This window comes from Rhincodon typus, chromosome 26 (assembly GCF_021869965.1).
Source record: "Rhincodon typus isolate 14 chromosome 26, sRhiTyp1.1, whole genome shotgun sequence".
NCBI classification, from domain to species: domain Eukaryota; kingdom Metazoa; phylum Chordata; class Chondrichthyes; order Orectolobiformes; family Rhincodontidae; genus Rhincodon; species Rhincodon typus.
The window spans coordinates 3222817-3241602 of NC_063357.1; the positions used below are offsets into that span (position 1 = coordinate 3222817).

The 18786-nt window shown below is 42.0% G+C and overlaps 1 protein-coding gene across 1 annotated transcript in view; it reads left to right on the forward strand.

The window, feature by feature from the left end:
- Positions 1 to 18786, forward strand: part of bcas3 (BCAS3 microtubule associated cell migration factor) — a 1061909-nt gene that overhangs the window by 82319 nt on the left and 960804 nt on the right. The window contains exons 6-7 of the mRNA XM_048612335.1: positions 12041 to 12122; positions 17541 to 17550. Coding sequence (XP_048468292.1) covers positions 12041 to 12122; positions 17541 to 17550 — 92 coding nt within the window. The remainder of the gene's footprint in view (positions 1 to 12040; positions 12123 to 17540; positions 17551 to 18786) is intronic.

The following is an 18786-nucleotide window of genomic DNA, read 5'->3' on the forward strand; positions in this document are numbered from 1 at the left end:
GATATAAACTGGAGCGTCAGAGGGTCTGTTCACTCTGAGAGCTGGCTGTGCAGATGCTGGATTAGTGTCAAGGTATGTCCACATGTAAATAAAGGGTGACTTGGTGACGGCGTACCGGCCTCTGGGGAGTTATTTCAGGGACTTGCCTACCTTAATGCATTTCAAGACACCAACACTTCTTCCTTCATTACATTCACCTGCCCAAGAGTGTTCACACACCTTTCCCTAAACTCAACATCTCTCACGTCCCTCTCTTTGGTTAATACAAATGTAAAGTACTCATTAAGGATCTCACCCACTTCCTATGGGTCCACACATAACGTCCCTCCTTTATCCTTGAGTGGGCCTACACTTTCCCTAGCCACCCTCTTCCTCCTAACATATGTAAAAATGCTATGGAATTCTCCTTAACCCTGCTGGCCAAGGACACTTTTTGGCCCCTTTTAGCCCTCCTAAATCCTTGTTTGAGCTCCTTGCAATGTTCTCTATATTCTTCAAGGACTTCATCTACTTTTAGTTGCCTAGACCTTAGGTATGCTGCCTTTTTTTTGACTAAGCTGATAATTTCCCCAGTGTCCAAAGTTCCCGAATACTGCCATTTGTGACCTTCACTTTCGCAGGAACATGCCTGTCCTGCAATCTAATCAACTGGTCTTTACAAGACTTCCACATGTCAGATATGGATTTACCCTCAAAAAGCTGCTCCCAATCCATATTCTCTAGTTTTTACCTAATTTAGTTATAGTTGGCCTTCCTCCAGCTTAATACCTTCATCCAAGGTCCACTCTTGTCCTTATCCATAAGTATCCAAAAACTTACAGAATTATGGTCACTATTCGCAAAATGCTCCCCCACTGAAACTTTCATCATTTGGGGTTGGGCTCATTTCCCAATACCAGGTCCAGTATGGCCCCCTTCCTCGTTGGACTATCCATATACTATTTCAGAAACCATCCTGGAAGCACCTAATAAATTGCTCCCCATCGAAACCCCCGGCACTAAGGGAGTCCCGGTCAATATGGGGAAGTTAAAATCACAACAACCCTGTTATTTTCATATCTGTGCAGAATCTGACTACATCTCTCTTCCTGTATTTTCCACTAGCAGCTGGGAGATCTGTAGTATGATTCTAGCATTGTGATTGAACTCTTTCTATTCTTGAGCTCTACCCATAATGCCTCCCCTCAAGATCCCTGCAGGGTGTCCTCCCTCAACAAAGCTGTGATATGCTCCCTTACAAGTGATGCAACTCCCCCACCTCTTCTGCTTCCTTCTCTGAGTTTGTCTAAAACATTGATATCCTGGAACATCCCTCTTTCAGCCATGCCTCTGTGACAACAACAACATCATAATTGCATCATTAATCCAGACTCTAAATTCATTCGTTTTATCTGTTACACTTCTTGCATCGAAGCAAGTACAGTCTAAGCCTCCAGTTCCCTTGAACTCAGCAATCTTTCCCTGACTGCTCTTCCTCTTAGCTATATTTACCTTAGTCTCAAACTCTTCTGCAGCCTCTGTATTTACTGACCTGTTGTATCAGGGCAGCAATTAATTGAGCGTGGTATCAAGGAGTCCTAGCAAAACTTTAGGGGAGATGATGGCCTGGTTGTATTATCATGAGGCTGTTAATCTAGAAACCCAGGTAATATTCTGGAGATGCGAGTTCAAATTTGAATTTGAATTCAATTTAAAAAATCTGGGATTAAGAGTCTAATGTTGACCATGAAACTGCTGCCGATTGTTGGAAAAACCCATTTGGTTCATGTCCTTTCTGGATGAAAATCTGCGAAGCTTACTCAGTTTGGCCTACATGTTCCTCTAGACCCACAGCAAAGTGGTTGATTCTCAACTGCCCTCTGGGCAATGTGGAATGGGCAATAAATCCTAGTCTCGCCAGTGACGTCCATATCATGTAAATGAATTTTTAAAAAAAACTAAAGTAATGGCAACCAGAGGGAATACTATCTACTGGTGTCCGTCATACCGTACAGAGGAAGAACGTTGTTGTTGTTGTGGCCATCACTGCAGGAGTTGCTCAGGGCAGTGTTGTACCGCGATCATCTTCAACTGCTTCATCAATGACCGTCTATCCACCATAAGAATAGAGGTGGGTGCCTTCATTGGTGATCGCACAGTGTTCAGCACCATTCGTAACTCCTCTTTTATGGATGTAGTCCATGTCTAAATGCAGCAAGACCTGGACAATATTGAGATGCTAAGTGGCAAGTAATATCCATACAAGTACCATGCAATGAGCATCTCCAACAAGAGAGCATGCAACCATCAGCTCTTGTCATTCAATGGTATTATCATCTCTGAATCCCCAAAATCAACATCCTGGGAATGACCAATGACTGTAAACTCAACTGGACCAGCCATATAAGTACTGTGACAAGAACAGGTCAGAGACTGGGAATTCTGCACTGAGTAACTCACATCCTGACTCCTCATTGTCTTTCCACCATCTACAAGATACAAGTTAGGAGAGTTTTGCAATACTCCCCTCTTGCTTGGATGCTTGATATCGTCCAGAACAAAACACTTACCTGATATTACCCCCATCTACTAACTCAAAATTTCATTCCCATCACCATCAATTCACAGTGGCAGCAGCATGCGTGATCTATAAGGTGCAGTGCGGCTCCCAAGCCCCTGTTAGCAGTACCTATCAAACCTTTACCATGTAGAAGGATGAGGATTGCAGTTGCATGGGAACAGCACTACCTGCAACTTCCCCTCCAGGCCACCCATTATCATTGACTTCTATTATATCACAGTTCCTTCTTGGTTGCTGTGTCCTTCCCTAACAGCACTGTGGGTGTACCAACAGCACATGGACTTCAGTAAAGAAGGTGGCTCGTCACCATCTTCTTGAGGGCAATCAGGGATGGGCCAAAAAATGTCTGTACAGGTAACTGAAGTTCCTTATTCCTGGTAACATTCGAGTAAATTTATTTTAATTGTTTTCTTAGTATTATATATTTGGTTTTTGTTCATTCCATACTCTATTGTTCTCCAAACTAGTGTTTTTATTGTTTATCTTTAACGATCATTATCAACAAAGCATCATCAAATAGTATAATATATTGGGCGGATTAAATAAAAAAGCAAACTAAAGGCCGATTCAATTGAAGGAGCTTTGTTGACAATTCTGGAACTGTTAGGTAGCAAAAGAGCTTGGCAAAATAGATTGCGTTTCTGCTACATTTGGCTGGTACAAAGTTGACCTCCTTGGTCTTTCCAGCATATATTATTTATAATGCCAATGAATTACAAATGCAAAAAAGGAAATCAGCTCTCTCCAGGCAACAGAATTTCATTACACTGCTCTGAAATTGTTAATGAAGGAATGTTTCCAACTAAATGGTTTTAAGTTAATAATGAATGAAAAAAGGTGTATGTCATCAACCATGCACTGCGTACAGCAGCTTTTAAGAATAGACTATAGCTGTTTTCCCTTCCTCTTCTAGTGGCCAAAACACCAGTTATTGATGGGACATTCACTTCTCTAGTTCAGTTCTGTTTTGCCACACACTAAGCAAAATTGCCACGAGTATAACTTGCAATTTACTTTGACTCTTGAACACAAAGTGGAGAAGCCATATACTTCTTAAAAATGGTACATAAGAAGCTAACTTTGTACCAATTTAAACAGTAAGAAGTTTATTTTAGTTTTTACTTCAGCTAGAATCAGCTGATTTGCTTCATCCTTATCCATATTGAGGGTTAGGGTGGGAGTGCATATTAGAATGGATAGGAAAACAAGAAATTCACCAGTCAGCTTGTTCAGTTAATAGCACGATTTCCTCAGAAGAATCAAAGCTGTTGGAATCAAGCCTGAATCTAGGACTTGAACATGTATGAACATATAAATTATTAGGAAGAGTAGGCCATTTGGCTTCTTTAACCTGCTCTACTATTCAATAAAATCATGGCTGATCTGATTGAAGCCGCAACTCCCAATAGCCTGTGACTCCCTTGTTGGTCAAGAATCTACCTACTATTGCCTCAAAAGTATTCAGTGATTCTCTTTCTAGACTGTCACTGGGGAAGACGGTTCCAACCACACATCCTCTGAGAGAAAATATTCCTCCCCAACTCTGTATGAGGTGGGTGACATGTTTTTAAGCTCTATCCTCTGGTTCTAGTCAGTTGCACAAGGGAAAACATATCTTCAGATCTAGTCTGACATTTCAATGTGACGTCAAGGAATTACTACATTGTTGGATTTGCTTTTTTTCGTACATGGTTTTAAACCAAGATAATATCACACAAAGGTAGGTATAAGGTTAATAGCACTAAATGACGAAGTGTTGAGTTTGAAAGGCACAAAACTGAAACAGTGACTAAAATTTTAGATTTGGCTAAGACTGACTTTAATGTGATGAGACAGAGACTACATGGTCTGGGCAAATGTATTAATGGGTAAAACAACAGGTAGTCACAGTCCAGATTTACTAGGACTTGTTGGAAAAGAATTTAGTGATTTAGACAGATTCTGTATCAGATTAAGGCTAAGAATGTGATTTTCCAAGAAAAAGCCATGGATGACGAAAGTGATAGGAGATAATATAAACCTAAAAGAAAAATTATGTACAGATGCAAACAGTAGCTCATATCTTGGAGAATGCAAGGGACACAATTACATCAAAGGGTGATACCCAGATATTAAGAGCTACAAAACATAAGCTATGAAGGAAATTTCTAAGGAATATCGAAATCAGTATGAGTTATTTCAGTTATATTTGGAATAAAAGCTGGCCAGAAACAACATGGCCACATTGAAGCTAATAGTGATGATACTGTCAGTGAATGGCCTTATGACCTCTCATTGCCCAGAGGCCACTTAAAAGTCAACCAAATTGCTGTGGATCTGGAGTCACATGTAAACCAGACAAGGAAGGACGACCGACTTCCTTCGCTAGAGGTTGTTCGTGAATCAGATGGGTTTTTAAGACATTTGACAGTGGACTAGCTTCTTTTTCCAGATTTTTATTGAATTCAAATTTCCACGGTGAGATCCGAAATCATATCCCTAGGGCATTAACCTTTTAGTCACTGTTTCGGTTTTGTGCCTTTCAAACTCAATAACTTCTTCATTTAGTGCTATTAACCTTATGCCTACCTTTGTGTGATATTATCTTGGTTTAAAACAATGTACGAAAGAAAGCAAATCCAACAATGTAGTAATTCCTTGATGTCACATTGATTACTAGTCTGGATTACTAGTTCAATGATCACTACACCACTATGTGCCTTGTAGTTAAGGAATTGAAAATAAATGATTGACACAGTTAGGAAATTGGCTGTGCAGCAGGACACAGAAATTAGGGAAAATCAACATACACTTTAACTGGCAGAACTTGACTTATGGTATCACACAAAGATCCATTTTTGGACATCAGCCATTCACTGTATTTAACAATGACGTGGCTGATGGGGTAAAATGTCCAAGTTTCCCATTGACACATGGGTAACTAGCTTTGTAAACAGTGTAGATGGAATCATAAAATTGCAAAGACAATTAATGGATTCAATAAATGGACAAAACTGTGGCAAATAGATTTCTGTGCTGTTATCCACTTGGGACCTAAATGATGGAAGTCAAGAAACAATTCAAACAAACTTGGGAGTCCAGGTAAATAGATCAATGAACTGGCATAAACAGGTGCACAAAAGAATCAGAAAGGTTAATGGATTGATGGACTTTATATCTAGAGGGCTGGAATTCAAGGGGTCAGAAAATCATGATCACACTGTGAAATTTTCTAGGCACTGCTTATAAAGACCATATCATTTTATTTTCTATATTTTTGATTGTGAACTGAAATGGAAAAAAAGGACTGTTTTAAAACTACTGTGGAAGGATTCACTGTAATTCTAAAAACAAGTTAATGAAACTCATTGTGTGTGGGGTTCCTACAAACTAAAGGGATGGCCATGGGCATGGGCCTGAGCTATGTCTGTCTCTTTGTAGGATTTGTGGAACAGTCCCGCTTCAGCAACTACACTGGCACCATCCCTCACTTCTTCCTTTGCTACATTGATTATCGGTGCTGCCTTGTGCTCCCACAAGGAGCTTGGACAGTTCATCAACTTCACCAACACCTTCTACCACGCCCTCAAATTCACCTGGGCCATTTCTGACACCTCCCTCCCCTTCCTGGACCTCTCCATCTCCATCTCTGGTAACTGATTCAACACTGACATCCATTTCAAACCCACTGACACCCACAATTACCTCGACTACACCTCATCTCACCCATCCTCCTGCAAAAATGCTATCCCATACTCATAATTCCTCTGCCTCTTGCTGCATCTGCTCTGAGGATGAGGCGTTCTACTCTAGGACTTCCCAGATATCCTCCTACTTTATGGACCGTAGTTTCCCCTCCTCTGTTATTAATTATACCCTCAACCGCAACTCCCCCATTTCCCGACAATAAGGATAAGAGTCCCGTTAGTCTCCACATATCACCCCATCAACCTCTGAATACAACATGTCATCCTCTGACATTTCCGCCACCTACAATCAGACCCCACCATCAAGAAGATATTTCCCTCCCCACACCTGGCGGCTTTCCACAGGGACTGCTCACTCCACGACTTCCTCGTCAGCTCCACAATCCCCACTAATCCCTCCACCATACCAGGTACCTTTCCCTGCGACAGCAGGACATGCTACACCTGCCTCGCACCTCCCCACTCATCTCCGTCCAAGGCCCTGAATAATCCTTCCAAATCCGGCAGAGATTCATCTGAACTTTATCTAACCTCATCTACTGTATCCATTGCGCCCAATGTGGTCTCTTCTGTATTGGGAAGACCAAATGCGGACTCGGAGACCAGTTCGTGGAGCATCTGCGCTCTGCATGCACCAACCAACCTGACCTTCTGGTTGCCATCCACTTTAACTCCCCTGGTGACTGTCGGAGTGAGGCCACACATAAACTGGAAGAACAACACCTGATAGTTTGCCTTGGGACCTTACAGCCCAATGGCCTCAATATTGACAGCTTCAAAATCTCTCTGCCCTGACCTGTCCATCTTCTTACTCACCTATGGCTCCACCCTTCCCACTGACCAATCATAATAACCCCCTACCTGCATCCACTATCTCCATCCCACCTACCCTCCCCCCAGCCCTATCACCCTCCCTCTATTTATGTCTGGGCTCCCCACCTCCTCCCCGGTCCTGACGAAGGGTTTTGGCCTGAAATGTTGACTTCCCTGCTGCTCAGATGCTACCTGACCTACTTGCTTTTCCAGCTCCACATTTATTGACTCTAGCTTCCAGCGCCTGCAGTCCTTACTGTCTGTGAGTTTTTCCAACATTTGACAATGATTTTGTGCTCATCATTGGGCTCTTACTTCCAGATTTTTAAATTTTCTTTTATTGAATTGAAATTCCAACATCTGACATGGTGGGATTTGAATTTAGATTCTAGAACATAGCCTAAGTCTCTGGAATAATAGTCTAGTGATAATACCACAAGGCCATTGTCTCCCTGATACCGTCTAGCCCTAGACTCTTCCATGGATCTCTCAGCAGTTACTTTGTCAAGCCCCTTAAGAATCCTATATGTTTTGATGAGATCACCCCTCTTTCTTCTAAACTCCAATGAATAGACTCCCAACCTTTGCTCATAAGACAATCCTTGCATACCTAGTGAACCTTCTCTAAACTGTCTTCAATAAAATGATATCTTTCCTTATGTAAGGGAACCAAAACTGCTCATAGTACTCCAGATGTGGTCTCACCAGCACCTTGTACAATTGCAGTAAGACTTCACCTCTCTTATATACCAACTCCCTTGAAATAAGAACCAACATTCTATTAGTCTGTCTGATTACCTGATGCACTTGTGTGCAAGCTTTCTGTGTTTCATGCACAAGTACTCTGAAGGCCATTTGTGCTGCAGCTTTCTGCTGTTTCTCTCCATTTAAATAATAGTGTTCTTCTGTTTTCCCTTCCAAAATGAGTAACTTCACATTTTCCTACAGCACTGCTCTCTGTAGAACCCCACTCGAAACAGGTTGCTAACCTGAAAAGGAACCCTTTACCCTTGGTCACTATTTCCTGCTCATTAGCCAATTCTTTATCCACACCATTATATTACCTCTATCACCATGGGCTCTTATGACGCAACCTTTTGTGAGGTACTTTGTTGTATGCCTGCTGGAAGTCCAAATACAACATATCTACTGGTTCCCGTATCCCGTATCCATAAGTCGCCATTCACAGAGCCATCTTAGTTACAGAAGCACCTAGGTACAATCTTTCATTAAGTCATGCTGAGTCTACGTAATTAGATTGTAATTTTCCAAATGTGCTGCTATTACTTAATTAATAATTTGATTCGAACATATTCCCAACAATAGATGTTAGCCTAATTGGCTTCTGCTTTTTGTACCCTCCCTTTTTGAATAGGGGTGTCACATTGGCAGTTTTCCAATTCCCCGGTACTTTTCCAGAATCCAAGTGTGGTGGTGGTGCTGCTGCTGGTGGTACATCTGTGCCGCAGAGTCTGCCACAGGTGGGGTTCATGGTACTTGATGAGACAGTTACGTGGGTCGCTCCAGATTCGTTCTCCTGCTTGTACTTAGCCTTCACATGCTCTTATGTGTTCCAATGTCTACTGCTTCCCTGGCCAATGCTCTTTCCTCAACCACGTGTCTATGGAATTAGCTGTGTGCAACTTGGTTGCTACATTTTTCTACGTAACAATGGACATCATGCCATGCTCAGCCATGCATTTGTTAATGCTGCCATAGGGGCAAGTGATTATGACTTTGGAAGCAGTTATTATAGGTCAAACGAACATAACAACTACATGCATTTTCAAATGAGGGTTGAGAAATTGATTAAAATGTCGTCAGGATCATTAAGTTTTAGATTAATAGTTTTGGTGAACAAAGTCAGTTATTGTATTTTGCTTTGTTTCAATGGCAAAATTACTGTTTATTAGAAACTATTTTTTTACAAGATGTATTTTTCATTCCCAGTGGAAATGATTGCCGCAAAACAGTACATTTTGTGATTGCTGCTTTCTTATGGCCTAAATATAATGATATAGCTTTGATTTCTTTTGGTTGTGTTTTTTCCTTTTCCATACTGGATGCTATTCCAAAAACAGGAATAATGTACATTTATATATCACCCTTTAGTATAATGGAACATAAAGAGCATCGAAGAAATGTTTTCAAAGTGTTTAAAATTTGCCTCCCAGCCATATAAAGAGCTATTAGGACAGGTGATCAAAAACTGGGTCTAACTGATAAGCTTTGGGGAGCGCAGTAAAGCCTAAGAGAGGTAGAGATATGGCGTCATTTAAGAAGGAATTTTAGGGTTTATGATCTAGCACAGCCTTTATTTGTAGAGCAGTTAAATTCGGGCATATATAAGAGTTTTCAAACAGCAATAAGATCACTGACAAGCTGATCTAATTTTGATAGTGTTAGAAAAGGGATGAATATCTCTCTGCTCCTCCTCAATATATCATGGGATTTAAATCTATTTCAGCTGAAGGACAGCACCTGTAGCAGAATAGGACTCCTTCAGCATTGATTAGTTGAGATTATTACAGTGGGACTTCAGTACACAGATACCTGACTTATATGTAATAGTGTGAACTGTAGCGGTTGTAACGAGATCAGCCAGGTGGACCTCCTATAATATAACTTCCCTGATTGGGCCTGTTAATCTGATCCAACCAGGGAGCCAAGGCTGACAGATAAAAACAGGAGTATCATCTCCCACTGCAAAGTCTCTTCTAAGGAGTATCAGACATCCTGACATGCTGAGAGCTGGCTCAGCGTCAAGGACTTCCCATGTGTCAATAAAGGGTGACTGGGTGATGGGATACCAGATAAATTATCCAACCTAAACAAAAACTCCTTTTCAGTCACTCAGAGATAGCAAGAACTGCAGATGCTGGAGTCAGAGATAACACAGTGTGGAGCTGGAGGAACACAGAAGGCCAGGCAGTGTCAGAGGAGCAGGAAAGTTGGTGTTTCGTTTTGGGACCCTTCTTCAGAACCTGAAACGTCAGCTTTCCTGTTCTTCTGATGCTGCCTGGCCTGCTGTGTTCCTCCAGCGCCACACTGTGTTATCTCCTTTTCAGTCACAAAGTTTTTGCCTTTGTTGATTTCTTTTTCCCCCAGAAATAATTTTCCTTTGCTACCTATTCCCTTGTCCACAAAACTGGATTAAGGCATTCAGGGTCTGTTCAAAAGGTGTTGTCTGTTTACTTTGAAATGAGGTTATTCATAATTAAATAAATGCCTGGCAGTACAGAATTTAAACATTGCCAAAAGGAGACCAGATGTTGAAACTTTTCATCATGTATTTGGAACTAGGACACAAGAAACAGATTTGAAGAAAAAGAGACACCACTTTAGACAGAATGAGAAGAGAGTGCTGGTTGGTTGGGCCATATTTGGCATTGAGATGCAGCAAGACCTGTTAACCGTCAATATTAATCCTCAGACCAGAGAGGTAGATTCTGATTGGTTAGAGCATTGCTGTGGTGATGTAGCGGAGTTTGGCTGACTCTATGACCCTGTTTTGAAAAAGGTGCAATTTATTTACAAATTCCATTTGCCTGTATAAAGTACAGTATTTATGCATGTAGCTTCTAGCACATGCAAATACATCACAAAGCCAGCTGATGCTCTTAAATTGATTTCTGATGTAATCTGTAGCACAGAACATGTTGTTTGATACTGTCTGATAGTCATTGGGATGAACAGCCTATGTACCTGGCATCATACTGGCGCTGGAACTCAGAAGTTATATTACCTGCAGTACATGGACTGCAGTGGTTCAAAAATACAGCTCACCACCACCTTCTCAAGGGCAACTAGGGATAGGCAATGAGTGCTGGTCCAGCCAGCAATATCTATGTCCCACGAGTGAATAAAGAAATTAATTTGTGTGGTACACAAAATGTCTTTTTGGCTTGATGTCAGTGGAGAAAATCACTGGTGGGTTTACTGATCCTTGGTAGATTCTGTCTCCATGACCCTTTGACCCTCGGTAGAATCGGACTTCATGACCCTTTGACCATCGATAGATTCTGACTGCATGACCCTTTGACCCTTCAGTCAAATTGGACTCCATGACCATTTGACCCTTGGTAGATTCTGACTTCATGACCCTTGTAGCAGTGTTTGACAGCTAGCTTTACCTGTTATTCAAATTTTGAGACACTTTCCCCTTCCAGGGTACGCTGAGGTAGACTGGATACTGCTCAGGTCCAAAAATGGTGGACATTGGCCTTTTCATGAACTTTCAAGTAGTATATCACAAAAGCTGTGAAAGGGTCAGGATTTATATGCAAGGATTGAACCTGCTAAACTTGTGACATTGGTTGACTGGATGCTAATGCATGTTAGTAAGAACAAATGGAGTTTCGTGTAGGCTAGAATACAGGCAACAAAATTTGGATTATGGAAGTCTATGGATGGTGCAGGTTTGCCAGGACAGCGTTGGAACAGCTGGGTTTTGCAGCACAAAGGCACAACTAATGATTGAGATAGGCACAATGGTAGGTAGAAAATGGTAGAAATAGGCTGTCCTTGTGATTGAGCAGTCAGGTTGTGGGGGACTGGGCAGGGATACTGTTGCAGGATTGAGGAGGATATAAGGAGTGGGAGGCATCAGCTGTGAATGGTTTTAAATTAAAGGTTTAAAGTGAGAAGGAGGATGGTCTAATGGTGTAGTAATAGTGTCCCTACGTCTGAACCAGTAGGCCCGGGTTCAAGTCCCACCTGCTCCAGAGGTGTGTAATAACATCTCTGAACAGGTTCATAGAAATATAGGTTAAATAAAAAAAAATTAAAGTGAGAAGAAGAGGTAAGAACAAGGCATAAGAAAAACAGAAATGACATAATGGGGTGTGGTCCGGAGCATCAGCTGAAATGTGTAATTACAACGTTAGGTACTTGTGTTAGTGAAAATATTAAACATTTATTATCTGGGAATTTTGAGTGTTCTTTGATGAATTTTGCTCTCTAATTTTTCGTTTTGATGCAGATGAGTGGTGAGGCTCAGGAGTTGTACTCAGTCCGGAATGGTCCCATTCGAACAGCCCGGGTCCTGCCTGCACCACAGACAGGTAAATATTGAACACTGCTTTTCATTCAATCTAGCATTGCTTCATTGCAAGATGTCTAAAATATCTCATTTACAAATCATTATCAATTTATTTAAGCAGAGCAAATTTATTTGCAGATGCACTCACCGTTTAATGGACACAGTGTACCACTTAATAGGCATGTCCACGGAGATCTCTTAAGAATCACTATTGTCATTCTGATTTTTTTCACTCATTCATGGGATGTGGGCATTGCTGGATGGCCAACATTTATTACTTGTCCATAGTTGCCCATGAGAAGGTGGTGGTGAGCTGCCTTCTTGAATCACTGCAGTCTATGTGCTGTAGGTTGATGCACAATGCCTGAAGGGATGGAATTTCAAGTTTTTCTCCCAATGAAGGAATGATGAGATTTTTCCAAGTCAGGATGGTGAGTAACTTGGAGGGGAATTTGCTGATGGTGGTGTTCCCATGTATCCACTACCCTTGTTCTTTGAAATGGAAGTGGTCATGGGTTTGGAAGGTACTGTCTTTGTTGAATTTCTGCACTGTATCTTGTAGATTGTACACATTGCTGCTACTGAGCATTGGGCATGGAGGATGTGGATGTTTGTGGATACGGTATCAATCAAGTGGTCTGCTTTGTCCTGAATGTATATGTCTTGAGTGTTATTGAAGCTGTATTCATCTAGGCAAGTGGGGAGTATTCCATTCACTCCTGACTTGTGCCTTGGTGATGGTGGACAGGCTTTGAGGAGTTGGGAGGTGAGTTATTCGCCGCAGTATTCCTAGCCTCTGACTTGCTTTTATGGCCGTTGTGTTTATGTGGCTGATCCAGTTGAGTTTCTGGTCAATGGTAACCCCTAGGATGTGTTTAAGTGGAGGATTTAGTGATGGTAACATCATTGAATGTCAAGGGGCTGTGCTTAGATCGTTGCGGGTCATTGCCTGGCATTTGTGTGGCATGAATGTTACTTGACACTTGATATTGTCAAGATCTTGTTCCAACTGGACATAGACTTCAGTATCTGGGAAGTTGTGTATGGTGATGAACATTGTGCAATCATTGCGAACATCCCAATTTCTGACCTTTTAATGGAGGGCAGGTGAAACAGCTGAAGATGGTTGGGCCTAGAACACTACCCTGAGGAACTCCTGCAGAGTCATACAGCACGGAAGCAGACCCTTCGGTCCAACTTGTTCGTTCTGATCAAATTTGCCATACCAAACTAGTCCCATTTGGCAGCATTTGGCCCATATCCCTCTAAATCTTTACTTTTCATGTACCTGTCCAAATGTCTTTTAAATTTTGTGACTGTACCTGCATCTACCACTTCCTCTGGTAGTTCATTCCTCATACGAACCATCCTCTGTATGAAAAGGTTGCCCCTTAGGTTCCTTTTAAATCTTTCTCCTCTCACCTTTAAAAATATGACCCCTAGTTTGGAACTCTCCCCACCCTAGGGAAAAGACCTTTGCTGTTCACTTTATCTATGCCCGTCATGATTTTATAAGCCTCTATAAAGTCAGCCTCAACATACTATGCTGCAGTGAAAAAGGATGCCCTGGAGCTGAGATGACTGACGTCCAACAGCTACAGTTATTTTCCTATGTGCCAAATATGATTCCAACTGGTGGAGAGTTTTCGCCCCTGATATCCATTGATTCCAGTTTTGCTAAGGCTCCTTAATGCCACATTCGGTCGAGTGGGGCCGAAATGCCAAGGGCTGTCACTCTCACCGCATCTGTGGAATTGAGCTCTTTTGTCCATGTTTGAACTAAGATTGTAATGAGGTCAGGAGCTAAGTGGCCCTGGTGGAACCCAAACTGGACGTCACTGAGCAGTTTATTGCTGAGCAGGTGCTGCTTGATAGCACCGTCGATGACACCTTCCATTGCTTTACTGATGATTGAGAGTAGACTGATGGGGTGGTAATTAGCCGGATTGGATTTGTCCTGCTTTTTGTGCACCTGGGCAATTTACTACACCTCGGCAAGATACCAGTGTTGTAAGTGTATTGGAAGAGCTTGGTCAGGGAGCAGCAGCAAGTTCTGGAACACAAGTCTTCAGTGCTATTGCCAGAATGTTGTCAGGAGCAGGAGCCTTTGGACTATCAAGTGCCTCCAACTGTTTCTTGATATCACGTGAAGTGAATCAAACTAGCCGAAGCCTGATATCTGTAATGCTGGGAAACACCGAAGGAGTCTGAGATGGATTGTCCACTTGGCACTTCTGGCTGAAGATTGCTGCAAAGGCTTTAGCCTTACCTTTTGCACTGATATGTTGGGCTCTTCTATCATTGAGGATGGGGATATTTGTGGAGCTGCCTCCTTCAGAGAGTTGTTTAATTGTCCACTACCATTGACGACTGGATGCAGTAGGACTGCAGAGCTTAGATCTGATTTGTTGGTTGTGGGATCATTTAGCTCTCTGTTTCACTTTTTCCTTATGCTGTTTAGCATGCAAGTAGTTCTGATAGCAGCACCAGGTTGACATCTCATTTTTAGTGTTGCTCCCGGCATGCCTTTCTGCACTCTTTGTTGTTAGGGTTAGTTCCCTAACTTGATGGTAATGGTTGAATGGGGGATATGCCGGGCATGAGTTTGCAGATTATGCTGGAGTACAGTTCTGCTGCTATTGATGGCTCGCAGTGCCTTATAGCTGCCCAGTCTTGAGTTGCTAAATCTATTTGAAGTCTGTCCAATTTAGCATGGTGATAGTGCCATACAGCATCCTTTATGTGAAGGCAGGGCTATTTCTTCACAAGGATTGTGCGGTGGTCACTCTTAACCATATTGTCATGGTCAGATGCAATTGCAACTGGCAGGTTGGTAAGGATCCAATCAAGTATATTTTTCCCTCTTGTTGGTTCCCGCACCGCCTGCTACTGACCCAGTCTAGCAGCTATGTCCTTTGGGACCCAGCCAGCTCCATCAGTAGTGCTGCTGCTGAGTCAATCCCGCACGCAGAGTATATTTTGTGCCCTTACCACCTTCAGTGCTTCCTGCAAATGATGTTCAACAAGGAGGAGTGCTGATTAATTAGCCAAGGGAGGACGGTACGTGGTAATCAGCATGAAATTTCCTTGCCCATGCTAAACCTGAAGCTGTGAGACTTCATGGGGTCCAGCGTCAATGTTGAGTATTCCCTGTGCAACTCTTTCCTGACTTTGCTAGCACCTCTGCTGGGTCTGTCCTGCCAGTGGGACAGGATCCAGGGATAGTGATGGTTGTGTCTGGGACATTGTCTATAAGCTATGATTCCATGAATATGACCATGTCAGGGCTTTTCTTGATTAGTCTGTAAGACAGCTTTCCCAGTTTTGGCACTAGCCCCCAGATGTTAGTAAGGACGACTTTGCAGGCGACAGGGGTGTTTCTGCTGTTGTCTTTTCTGGTGTGTAGTCAATGCGGTTTCATTTCTTTGTTGAGTGATGCAACTGAGTGGCTTGCTAGGCCATTTCAAAGGGCAGCTGAGAGTCAGCCATATTGCAGTGGGTCTGGAGTCATATGTCGGCCAGATCATGAGGATAGCAGATTTTCTTCCCTGAAGGACATTAATGAGCCAGATAGGTAATATATAGAACACACCTTTGTGGAAATTATGTATTTGAATATTAAACCTTCAGTCTTATCTTGAGAACAAATCAGTGATGTCTCCTTGGGGAACCTGCAGGGGAATGGGTTAAACTGTGGGGTTTAATTGTCTAACATGCATTGGCTCTCCCTCAAATGGCTGAGACAGGCATGGTGGCCTGAATGGCCTCATCCTGTGCTGTATGATTTTCATTGTTCTTCTCCATGAATAGGCTTTCAAAGAATCACACTTAAACCGTTATGGATTTTATGGTACAATAGATTCTGAGTTATCTGGGGAAAGGCAGGTTTTGGGATAGATTATTTGATGAAAATTTTAGAAGTGAGTGCACTCTCTTTGTCCCCCAAAAATTCTTATGCAAAATCAGCACATGATTTAGTCAGGATTACCCTCCTATAGATTTAGAGCAGTATTGGTGGCAGTCAGGAAGCAAATTACCTGGTCTAATGTCTTGGAAGGCCAAATGTTGAAATATTTAAATGATGAAAATCATTGAAATTATTTTTCTCATTCAGATGGAAAACAGAAAAAAAGAAAAGAATGCTTTCTTTTTAACCATTTGCAGCTTTGGCTAATTATGCCCGTTTGAAACTGGAATCTTTTGGTCAATGTAAACCTAGATGCTACCTATTTAATATCTAATTTAGTTTAATCTTTAATGATTGAAACCTGGCCTTTAGTGAAGCCTCCTCAACTGGCTATATATTCCACAATCCACTTCACTCAAACTGATATAGTAGTTGTGTGGGCCTTAACATCAAATCTCAACTTAGACTGCCCCCATTCTCCTCTCGTACCTTTTCCTTCTTTGAATATCTCACCTTGTTCTATCTCTTGCATCTCTCTTTTAAAATCCTTGCTGTCTATCAAGCCTATATCATAATTTTCACTGAGTTATCATCATTGATTTCCTCCTTCAGCCTTTGCACTGAGCAACTGTCGAGACTGGATTACTAAATAGATTCAAGGCTGAGATAGGTAGATTTTTAATCAGTAAGAGAATCAAGGGTTATGGGGAAAAGGCTGTAAAATCGAGTTGAGGCAATTTCTGGAATCTTTGATATGTTATTTGAGAGGGAGTGAGGTGATGGCCTGATGGTATTATCGACAGACTATTAATCCAGAAACTCATATAATGTTCTGGGGACAGGATTTGAATCCTGTCGCAGCAGATGGGTGAATTTGAATTCAGTAAAACTATCAAGAATTAAGAATCTACCGATGACCATGAAATCATTGTTACTTGCTGGACAAGCTCATCTGGTTTACTCATGTCCTTCAGGGAAGAAAATCTGCCATTCTCACCTATTCTGGCCTACATGTGACACCAGAGTCACAGCAATGTGGTTGACTCTGAACTGCCTCCTGAAAAGTTCTAGCAAGCCTCTCAGTTGTATCAGTTGCTCACCACGACCTTATCAAGGAATGGGCAATAGCTGTTGGCCAGCCAGCGACTCCCATGTCCCATGACTGAATGAAAAAACAGAATTACAGCAATAAGATGAGGACCCTTGGGCCTTGCAAAGTGCAACTACAGTAATCTGATATTTGTAAAATTAAATGATAACAGCTGATTCCCTCGCAAGAAACTCTTTTCGTGGAGTCTTGCTGTGAAAGCAAGGCCATTTGGCCCATTGTTATTGTGCTGGTTCTTTGCATGAGATATCCAAACAGTTTCATTCTCTGACTCCTTCTCCACATTCCCATCTCTGTTTCCTTTTGCAGTACTCTGTGCAATTGTCCTTTGAAAGCTATTATTTAATTTTCCTGAACCAACCCAATGGAAGTTGCACTGTAACCCTGTGTAAAAAAAAACTTCTTGTCTGCCCTCTGGTCCACAGGAAATGTGTAACCTAGAAGGAGGCTATTCTATCCATTGCTTCTATGATTGCTGAAAAGGCCTTCAGGTATATACCAGGAAACTACAGGCTGGTCAGTCTAACCTCAGTGGTGGGGAAACTGTTGGAAGCTATTCTGAGGACAGAATTAATCTGCATTTGGAGAAGCAGAGATTAATCAAGAACATGGAGCATGATTTTGTTGAAGGAAGTCATGCCTGATGAACTTGACTGAATTTTTTGAAATAACCAGGTGTGTAGATGAGGTCAATGGATTTGTTGTAGTGTACTCGGACTTTAGCAAGGCTTTTGATAAAGTCCTGCATGGACACTGATAACGATGAGCCCATGGGATCAAGAAAATTTGGCGTCTTGGATCAAGTATTGGCTGAATGGCTGGAAGCAAAGGGTGATGATCAAGGGTGTTTGTGTAACTGGATGCCTGTGCCCATTGGGGGTTCTGTGGGGATCAGTGTGGGCCCTTGCTGTTTGTCATATATATTAACCATTTGGACTTGAATGTAGGAGTGTTGGTCAGTATGTTCGTGGATGATATGAAAATGTTTGGGATGGTAATTAGTGAGGAGGGTAGCCCTAAATTAGAGGGGGTTATAAATGGGCCAGTGAGATGGGCTGATCGTAGGCAAATGGAATTCAGTTAGGATAAATGTGAGGTGATGAACTTGGACAGGGCAAACAAGGCAAGGAAATGCCTTGGTAAGATGTTTAGAAGCAGCAAATTTCAGAAGGATCTTGGTGTTGATGTCCATGGGTCATTTAAGTTAGCATGACAATTGGATAAAATGTTTAAGAAAGCATCTGGGATACTTGTCTTTATTAACAGAGCCATAGAGTTTAAGAGCAGGGAGGTTATGCAAGAACTGTATAAGACATTAGTTAATCCACAGCTACAGTATTGTGTGCACTTCTGGAATCACATTATAGGATGGATATGATAGCGCAGGAGAGGGAGCAGAGGAGATTTACCAGGATGTTGTTTAGGCTCTAGGGTTTTAGTTACGAAGAAAGTTTGGACAGACTGGGGTTGTTTCCTTGGAGCAAAGATTGACATGGGACATGATTAAAATGTATAAAATTATGAGGGCTGTAGACAAGGTAGTCAGGAAGGAACTGTTCCCATGGCTGGAGGGATAAATGACCAGGGGTGTAGATTTAAGGTAAGGAGTATGAGATTTAGAGGGGATATGAGGAAACATTTTTTTTCACCCAGAGGGTGGAGGGAATCTGG